Below are 10,264 nucleotides of genomic sequence, written 5' to 3'. Positions count from 1 at the left end.
TGCAGAACTAGCACTCCTGAAAGAAAGGATATTGCGGAGACATGGCTTAGCCACAGCCTGGGGGATGTTTCCAGAATGAGATTTTCACTCTGCAGCGGAGTGTGCGCTGATATGAAACTTCCTGGCAGATTAAAACTGTGTGCCCGACCGAGACTCGAACTCGGGACCTTTGCCTTTCGTGGGCAAGTGCTCTACCACTGAGCTACCGAAGCACGACTCAGGGCCGGTACTCACAGCCTTAATTCTGCCAGTACCTCGTCTCCTACCTTCCAAACTTTACAGAAGCTCTCCTGCGAAGTTTGGAAGGTAGGAGACGAGGTACTGGCAGAATTAAGGCTGTGAGTACCGGCCCTGAGTCGTGCTTCGGTAGCTCAGTGGTAGAGCACTTGCCCACGAAAGGCAAAGGTCCCGAGTTCGAGTCTCGGTCGAGCACACAGTTTTAATCTGCCAGGAAGTTTCATAGTCTGTATTTACTACTTTCCTGTTAGCGACAGTCCCCTTGTTGACCATTGAACTGCTTACTATTGTATTTATTTTAGCAAATTGTTCATTAATTCCGCTTGTTGACCATTGCACTGCTTACTATTGTATTTATTTCAGCAAATTGTACATTCATTCCCGTTGATGACCATTGAACTGCTTACTATTGTATTTATTTTCGCAAATTGTACATTCATTGTATCTACAGAGTGATTATGTAAAGTGTTACGTTCCCGATGCATAGTACGACATACACTGAAAACTTTGAGAAATGTGAAAAGCTGGTAAGTTTGCTGGAGGGCCCTGTAATGTGGCAATGAAGATAGATTTTACCTCAGAGAAGTTAGTATCGAACTGAAGCATTCAAATGTGTGAGAATGGGATTATCTGAGATGGCTCTTCGATTCTCTGTAATTAAATGTAAACTGATAATACGACTCCAGATTATAGGCCTATGATGTGGAGTGATTACTGTTACCAATGTCACATTGTAAACTAACAAACTATTGAACCATAAGCATGGTAAATTCTGTCTGAGATGCATTCTAAAGACATAGCTCATATGGGAGTAATCTGGATTTGGTTCAGTTTACACTAGATTAACATAGCACTGTACGTGCTCGTACCAAACACATTTCAATAATCATATAATGTAAAGGACTGGTTAGAATAACATACAGGGATCCAAAAAGGTTTAACAGCCATTGATATTTTGCGTTTTTGCGTTGAAAATTGGGTGTTCACTTACCGAATCATCAGAGGCTATTCAGCATCTCACCCAGCTGCATTCAAAAAAGTTACCTGGACATTTTATGTGCAGGGAAATGTTTAAGGTCAAGACAGACAACTGGTGTTTATTGGTATTAAATGGAATGTTTTTCGGTAGTTGATTAATTTTTTGCAAAATTATCTAGAGAAATTAAGCGCAGACTCTTTCCTTAAGAGAAACATTACTTATATTGTTCAGTGACACTCTCGTTGTGGTGTAACTGGTGCAATTACATCTATTATGTATGTAATGATGGGTATAAATGAATGTAGGTAGGATTACTTTTTTGTATTCTTTATTATAAAAATAACGAAAAGTCGTTTAGTGAAGCTGTAATTGTTTTATTCCAGATGTTCATACTACAGGACGTTTCGCGTCAGCATCTCTACCAACTGCTGATTGTTTTTCTGCCTGGCGATATGACGTGGGGTGGCCCCACTGTCATCCCTCGCTCCTTAGTCAGCTCCTGCCTCCAGCAGCACAGCCACAACCTCTGGGTGCCCATAGGCAGCGGCCCTGTGTAGCGGCGTCTGCCCATCCTCATTCCTGGCGTTAAGGTCTGCGGAGGCCGCCACCAACAGCCTAACCACAGCTGCGTGGCCATACCTTGTGGCTGTGTGCAGAGGCGTGTTCTGCGAGTTGCTCCTGGCGTCCACTTCTGCTCCACCCTCCAGCAGACATCTCACCGCCTCGACGCGTCCCTCCACTGCTGCCCAGTGCAGAGCAGTCGTCCCCTCCGAGCCCCTAGCCCCCACGTCTGCCCCTGCTGCGAGCAGTGCCTGCATCTCCCCCACTGCTCCCTGCTTAGCTGCCTGGATCAGCCTGCTACCTCTCTCCTTTCGAGAAAGTGTCCTGCACAAAACATCGAGATTCTTCCACTTTACTGTAATCACACATACGAAATGGAGAAAACTGTATTAGAAGTGACACTGTGTAGTTTTGAATATAGTGAAAAAATTAGAAATCTAGGTTTTTTCCTTCTATTTCATAGAACACTCTGAAAGTCAGTATAGCAGACTCCTCTCATCAAAGTCTTCATCCAACATTCCATCGAAAAAAACTTAAATTTCATCTCATAACCAACATTGCTGTCACATTTCGTCACAGATCATTCAACGTTAATTTTTAATGATTATACGAGCAGCCAACAAACTGGAATTGTTTCTGATCCTCTTAGTGCTTTCCTAAGAGTGATGCTGATGGAGCTAGACCGCCATCATCTGCCTACGGAGTGTGCATTGGTTCACAAAGACCTGCGTTTCACATGAAGTACTAACAGTGGTAATACTTTGTTTTAAATCAACCAAGTCATACAAGTGGTCATACAAGTGTAAGCCAAATCCATGACTTAAGAGTTGGCCAGGTATGGAGCAACCCAAGTGACTCACATACAGACATCGATGTTTGTTTTTGCCACCATTGCTGTTGTAATGGTAATCAGTTGCAAACTTTGGATTAGTGACACCAAAACACATGTAGTCTACATGCTGCCATTTATACTTTGCATTATCTTCAACCAGCACTTTAGTTACCATCTGGTTGTCTCATCAGCATGTAATGGTTTCCACCTTAAAACGACAAGCTCTTGCTATGTATGATGCATTAATAAAACAGACACACTGACTGTGAAGTAGCAGTTTGCAGGAAGTTGCACATCGAGGGCTACAGTGAATGAACTGTGAAGGTAAGTTCTACCACACTGCACTTCATTCTTCCCTATACAATCATTGCTTATTTTATCTCTTCTGTAGTTGTGTCAATGTCCTGTCTGAACATCTTCTCTGTAGGCCATGCCTACTGTCATGCAATTTCAAAACATGAACTTTGGCGTGGTGTTTTGGGGGTACTGCTATACTGCTAAAATAAAGTCTCAATACTTGGAATTGCATATAATTCATTAATTCAAACCAAAATGACCGAGACACCACTTAATGATTAATCCTACATGAGAGACAGTCTGAGCTCATAGTCAAAATAACAGAATTAGATGAAACTCTTCTAGCACTGCAATATTTAAAAAAACAATGCAATATATATCTCCATGTTTCTGCAGTTAAAATTGTTGTACTATTCAGAATAAAATTTTACTCTATATATAACGTTCATAATCTATGCATATTCACAATCTGAATGACAGTAATAGACTGAGAAATTATATTTCATATAGATACCAGCAGGGGAGAAGTCTTCAGCATTGTCAGATTGTTTTCTTAATCATTTAAATGGTAAATATTAAGACTGGAAGTTATGAGACTTGGCATCAGATCTAATTGTTTATTGGATACCTACAGCACCGTATGCGTTAATACATCATTACCCATACTGTTGAGCAAATTCCACAATTGATTCGAATGCAAGAACCCCCTCCTCTAGTGCTACACACGGTCTCAATGATTGAGTTATGTGAAGCCTACATTCAGCATGCTGGGACATTCGCATAGGTGCTTCTGTGGCTCTGTGTAACCTGCTATTGAGAGGAGGGGAACTCTGTGCTTTAAATCTGTAGCTGAACAGCCACATACGTCATCTACAGGAGGAGGCCATTCTTGTACGCATATGTGTGTTAACTATGACTGCCAGTGACGCCAAACTTTGGGGGTGTGCAAGAAGTGTGGACTAAGGACAGCTTCACCCTTCACACTGAGGAATTATGGCAGGAGAAGGCGTACAAACCAGTTTGGTGACCAGCAGTTCTCCCATTCATGGCAGTGTACATAATGGCGACTTATGGATTAGGCGACAAATAAACACATGGATGAATATCGAGACATTCTCAATTCCTGTAACTGAATGTTTCAAAGTATTAAAATTCACTTTCTCTTATCGTTTTCTCTAGTTTTTCTTAAAAACTGCACACGTAAGAACTTCATCAACAACCACGATTCAGTCCAAAACACTGCACTGATATACAGGGTGGTTCATTGATCGTTACCGGGCCAAATATCTCAAGAAATAAGCATCAAACGAAAAAACTACAAAGAACAGAACTCGTGTAGCTTGAAGGGGAAAACCAGATGGCGTTATGGTTCGCCCGCTAGATGGCGCTGCCATAGGTCAAACGGATATCAACTGCGTTTTCTTGAATAGGAACCCTCATTTTTTACTACATATTCGTGCAGTACGTAAAGAAATATGAATGTTTTAGTTGGATCACTTTTTTCTCTTTGTGATAGATGGCTCACAATTGTAGACGAACAGTTGGTAACAGGTCGGTTTTTTAAATTTCGGATGTCCACTGTTCAAAGTGCCGTCAATGCGAACAAGAGGTGACCAAGACGTGTAATCAATGGTACCCCATACCATCATGCCAGGTGATACGCCAGAACGGTGATGATGAATACTCACGTCCAATGTACATTCACTGTGATGTCCCCAAACACAGAAGCGACCATCATGATGCTGTAAACGGAACCTGGATTCATCCAAAAAATGACGTTTTGCCATTCGTGCGCCCAGGTTCGTCATCGAGTACACCATCGCAGTGTCAAGGGTAACCGCAAACACGGTCTCCGAGCTGATAGTCCATGCTGCTGAAAACGTCGTCGACCTGTTTGTGCAGATGGTTGTTGTCTTGTAAACTTCCCCATTTTTTGACTCAGGGATCGAGACGTGGCTGCACGATCCGTTACAGCCATGTGGATAAGATGCCTGTCATCTCGACTGATAGTGATGCGAGGCCATTGGGATCCAGCACGGCGTTCCGTATTACCCTCCTGAACCCACCGATTCCATATTCTGCTAACAGTCATCGGATCTCGACCAACGCGAGCAGCAATGTCGCGATACGATAAATCGCAATCGCGATGGGCTACAATCCGACCTTTATCAAAGTCGGAAACGTGATGGTACGCATTTCTCCTCCTTACACGAGGCATGACAAGAACGTTTCACCAGGCAACGTCGGTCAACTGCTGTTCGTGTATGAGATATCGGTTGGAAAGTTTCCTCATGTCAGCACATTGTAGGTGTCGTCACCGGCGCCAACCTTGTATGAATGCTCTGAAAAGCTAATCATTTGCATATCACAGCATCTTCTTCCTGTCGGTTAAATTTCGCACCTGTAGGACATCATCTTCGTAGTGTGGCAATTTTAATGGCCGGTAGTGTAACTGCAAGTGAGTGGTTCTGATGTGAACTTAATCGAAAGAAGGATGTGGATATGCCTTATCGACACTGACTGAATCCCCATATCGGAATAAGAAATTGTAGAGACGAAATAATTTTTCCTGACAACTGTTCTCTCCGTTTTATCAAGAAATTCAAACGATATTTTCAATACAACAGTTGGTAAACGTCCTGATAGATGGTATTACGAGTGTGAAAGTTGTTGATGTGTAGTGACGTAACTCACCGCAAGCGAGAGACTGCGGCCTCATCAGGTGGAGGGGTGTGGCGGGCAGCTGTGGGTGGAGCAGCTGCGGCAGGAGTCCGGCCGTGGTCCCTGTGGGGCTGGCGGCGGGTGCCGGGGGTGGCCGGCGCACTGTGCAGAGAGGGGCAATGTGTGGGTGAACGTACTCGCACGGGGACCTTCAGGTTGGTTACTACAGACGGCACAGCTGAGGGAGTGCCTCAAAACGAAAACTGGATACATACTGAAAACAATAGCAGGTTGTCAGTGAACACGAATGACTTAACAGTGAACCAGTTTGTTTGTAAACTCTTTCTCCTGCATTCTGCTTACGCATAACTTGCCAACAAACTGTTCAAAATGATGCACAAGCTAAGTGTAATTAAAGAGCCAGCCAAATTGGTGGACTGACAGCTTTACTACATCACTAATAAATAATCGCACAGAAATTACGAGGTCATTCATCAGACTTTCTCACACCTTTAAATGTAGTACCATGCTCGTCAGAGGCTATTCAAACCGTATGTAGTTGATGAGCCAGGAACGGGACTATAAGAGCCACAGAAAAAAAAAAAATACCTGGAGGAGAGCAGATTTCAAACTTAGCATGGATGGTAGTTCCGCTCTCTCACGATGTCTAACGACTACTGAGGTCGCTGGTATGGAGTACCTGGCAGTAGGTGGCAGCACAATGTACCTAATATAAAAGAGGTATGTTTTTGCGGGTGTCCGGATACTTTAGATCACACAGTGTATCTCCAAGTTTTTACATAGCCCATTTTTCCCAGCGTGTCTTCATATCATTTGTGCAGAAGCTTGAGGCCAAAACTAAAGTAACAATAAAATACAAGTAATGACTGAATAAGGATGGAACATTTAAAGGTCAAAACGGTTTTCGATGTTACGTAATACTTGGTTCTTACCCGATTTTTTATCTAATGTATCAGCTAATAAACACAGTTCAATATGAGAATTGGATGAACCTTTTATGAAAAGTCAGTGATAGCATCGCCACCTATCAGCTGATTTTAATCAGTGACAGTGTGTTTTACAGCAGAGATTTACCCACGGGCAGTCAGCAGCAAATACTGTAGCCTTGAAAATACGCACCACGTAGAACCGGGAAACTCAGACGAGTAACTCGTCTCGTGCTAACCTGGGTCCCGGTGGTGCATCAGCGAGCAGCTTGGTCACTACGATCACGTCTTCCACACAGTTCCGCATCGCGTCAGCCCATCCCTCTGTGGCCATCACCTGGATGTTGCGGGCCTTTATGAAGGCGACGGCAGCCGCAGTAAGGTCTGGGCAGGAGTGTCTCACTGCCAGCACAGCCGCGGCTGCCGCGTTCTCAACTGTCAGCTGAGCGGCCACCTGTTGCTCGCAGATAGACTTCAAGGCCGACACTCCGTATTTGTCAGCAGCGGCGAGGAGCTGGGGGGCCATGCCGGGCAGCTGGGGGGCCTGCAGGGTGTACAGGTAGCCCAGCAGTTCCCTCAGCACCGGGCCCTCCACGTCTGCGATGCTGACCTGACCGCTGCTGGCCTCCAGCGTGTCGTGCTGGAACATGGCCTGGAACACGGGGCTCCGGGCAGCCAGGACGGCCCGGTGCGCCGCCAGCCGCGTCTCCCCCGCCACCAGCGTCACCACAGCGGCTTCGCCCGCGTCCAGAAGGGCGCCGAGGCCCACGCAAATGGTCTGTTGAACCTCTTTAACTGCTGCCATTGTGGATGAATCTGAAACACAGCGCCAATGAGCAGCCCTCTGCCCTTCTGGAACACCCCCAGTGTTTGTACGAGGCTACGAGGCTTATGCAGTGACAGTAAAGGCCAGTTCTCCCTACAGCGCGGCAGTGCGGCGTGCGGCAACGGCAGCGGCAGCGGCAAGCGTTTTCCGCTTTGACGCGGCAGCTCGCAGAACTGGCGTTCCCATCTGGAAGCGGCAGACGCTAGCGGTAGCCAATGACGGACCGCCACTGAGGTACGGGGCGGGACCCACTGAAACGCCCGGTGCATTTGATTAACTACTGTATATCTTGCACTTACGTGAAGGAAAGACGATGTTGGGTGAGGACATACAAATTTTTCGTTTTCTGTACAATGTAATCTTTCAAATATTTCATTATTCATGTTTTCTCATTTCACCATAAACAGATTTCGTGACTACCGTTCGTGATTGGTCACTATCTCCTAACTCATTGGAACAATGTACGATAAAAGAGATTATTCAGATAGTTAAGTGAGACAAAAATTTAAACTGTGATACGGTAGCAGGTACACGAAAACAGTAAGAACACAAAGGCTAGGGGGAAGGGATGACAGTGGAAGCCTGATAGAATTTCCCACAGAGCATAATGCAATCATCACCAGCACCTTCCTTAAGGATCACGAAAGAATAATATGTATTTGGCACAGAGTTTTCGAAGCCAGATTTTAAGTTATAAGACATTTCCCAGTGCCAACGCAAACCTACAATAATTTATTGGTTACGAGCTGCAGTTTACAGTTAAAGAGACAGTAAATGGTAGCAAATTAAGGAGATGGAGCTTGAATAAGTCAAGACCCACAGTTTTTCGATAAAGTTACCGTAAATCAACGACTGACTGAAACAGAGAAAGGAATCCGCTAGAATAAGAATGGATATCTTTGAGGGAAGAAGTGGTGAATGCAGCAGAGTATGTGAATGGGAAACAGGTACAGTAGAAATCGTTAGATGAAACGTAATATATTAAATTTGACAAGAGGGAAAAATATAAAAATGCAGCAAATAAAGTAGGCCATGTGAAATAGAAATATCTAAACATGACGTTGACAGAAAGTCTAAAATCGCAACGTGATTTTACAATTGGAAAACATAGGAGAATGAAAATGAGAAAGAAGAAAGGAAACTTTGCTCAATGGACAAGCAACTGTCAAGAACTCATTTGGCAAGCCAGAACTAAGCAAATAAAAGAAGCTAGAAAGTGGAAGGAATATGTAGAGACAGAGGGGGAGGGGTTGTACAAACTAACATAAGCACAATGTTAGATTCCTGTGAAATGTCTGAACACGCAAAGCAATACTGATCCTACCACTTACCTAAGTAGACAGACTGAAGAACTATGAAACTGTGTTTATAGCATTTGCATGTTTAGAGAAAGGAATCTTAATTAAAACATTCTTTGAAGCTCTGGAGTTGTCATCGATAAAACACAGAGACACGGGATTATTTATAACTTGTCGAGAAACCAAACTGCATTTCCAAGACTTCAATGACTTTAAAGGGAAGCAGTGATTGAGAAGGCAGAAGTAGAGAGGATATAAAATTAAGACTGTCAATAGCAAGAAAAGCTTTCTGAAAAAGAAAATGTGTTCACATCGAATATAAATTCTAATGGTTGGGTACTATTTTCCAAAGGTATTTGTGTGGAATGCAGCCTTGTATGTAAGTGAAACGTGGATGAACAGTTCTGTCAAGAAGGTAATGGACGCTTTCAAAACGTGGTGATCAATAAGAATGCTGAAGATTAGATATGAGGATCGTGTAACTAAAGAAGAGGTACAGAATTAAATAGAGGAGGAAGAGGAAATTATGGCACAACTTGACTACAAGGGGAGTTAGTTGACAGGACATATTATGAGGCGTCAAAGAGTGAGGACAAAGGGGTTGGGTGATAGTATTCTGATAACAATCATCCGCTGAAATGCTATTCTAGTATTTTATCTATTAATGTTAGCAGTGAATTTACTCTTCCACGAACTTCTCCACAAAACATTTAAACCAAAACTGAAATCCGCTGAATACCAAATCTTTCAACTGCTGTCTGACAACTACTGTATTCACTTTCAACTTTCTATAACTATCACACATACAGATATAAGGAGGACAGAAATAAACAAACATTAGTTTTCAGCATATAATTCTTTAGGTTGGCAACATATACATAAACAAACCAAACAGGAAGGGATATGAGGTGAACACACTATAGTTACGACTTCAAATCAGAGTTTTCGGTAAAATGTCTACAGCTAGTGACAGGAGAAAAAAGAGCGAACATGAAAATGTGCTTATGTTGCATAATCTAAGTTTTAGTTCAACCTCCAGCATGAGACCGGGTGAGGGGAAACGCAGATGTCCGCCAAAAACTCGATTCACTGTAAGTAATCAGTTATTCACGTAAAAAAAGACGTGAACTGCTTTACAATCTGCAAGTATCACATATCAAAACAAAACTGAATCATTCTAGATTCCACCGAAGATACCTTAAAGTAAAGGGCGAAATGTGTCTTGAACAAATAAAGTATACTGGATCAAGAAAAAAACGTTTGTTACTTACCAAAGGAAATAATCAATAGCTGTAGATACTTAGCAAATGACATCTTATGACATACCAGCAAATTAGTTTCGGTTTAACTTCTCATTCCACATGCTATTAAATGCCGTTTGAAAGAATTCATCTATCCCTTCCGAAAAACTCTAGTTACTTTCATATCTCGGTAGATAAATAGATTTTGGATATTTATCATGCGAAAAAATACATGACTTTTTACAAGTTGCCGTTTGCAAAAAAACACGTTTCGATTTCTTGAACAATTTACGAAATTTGCGGTTGATACAACCACACGGTTTACGACGAGCAGGACGCAGTATCGGTCGCGTCGCGAGCGACTCACGCGCGTCACCGCACAGTC

General features: G+C 43.1%; 1 protein-coding gene across 2 annotated transcripts; it reads right to left on the bottom strand.

Annotated features, from left to right (window-relative positions):
* Window positions 1-1,580: 1,580 nt before the first annotated feature.
* On the bottom strand, window positions 1,581-8,148 carry LOC124554158 (speckle-type POZ protein-like). Of its 2 annotated transcripts, XM_047128228.1 has the most exons (3): window positions 6,754-8,148; window positions 5,601-5,729; window positions 1,581-2,101 (listed from the first exon to the last, which is right to left on the bottom strand). In XM_047128228.1, exons 1-3 carry the CDS (start codon window positions 7,317-7,319, stop codon window positions 1,705-1,707), a joined length of 1,092 nt encoding a protein of 363 aa, XP_046984184.1. In that variant the 5' UTR covers window positions 7,320-8,148; the 3' UTR covers window positions 1,581-1,704. The 2 variants fall into 2 exon arrangements, with proteins under 2 accessions (XP_046984184.1, XP_046984185.1); XM_047128229.1 differs by lacking the exon at window positions 5,601-5,729.
* Between the last annotated feature and the right edge of the window lie 2,116 nt (window positions 8,149-10,264).

Source organism: Schistocerca americana, chromosome 11, assembly GCF_021461395.2.
Source record: "Schistocerca americana isolate TAMUIC-IGC-003095 chromosome 11, iqSchAmer2.1, whole genome shotgun sequence".
Lineage (NCBI taxonomy): Eukaryota > Metazoa > Arthropoda > Insecta > Orthoptera > Acrididae > Schistocerca > Schistocerca americana.
Note: the sequence above shows the minus strand (reverse complement) of the source record. Positions and strands in the feature narration are given on the sequence as shown.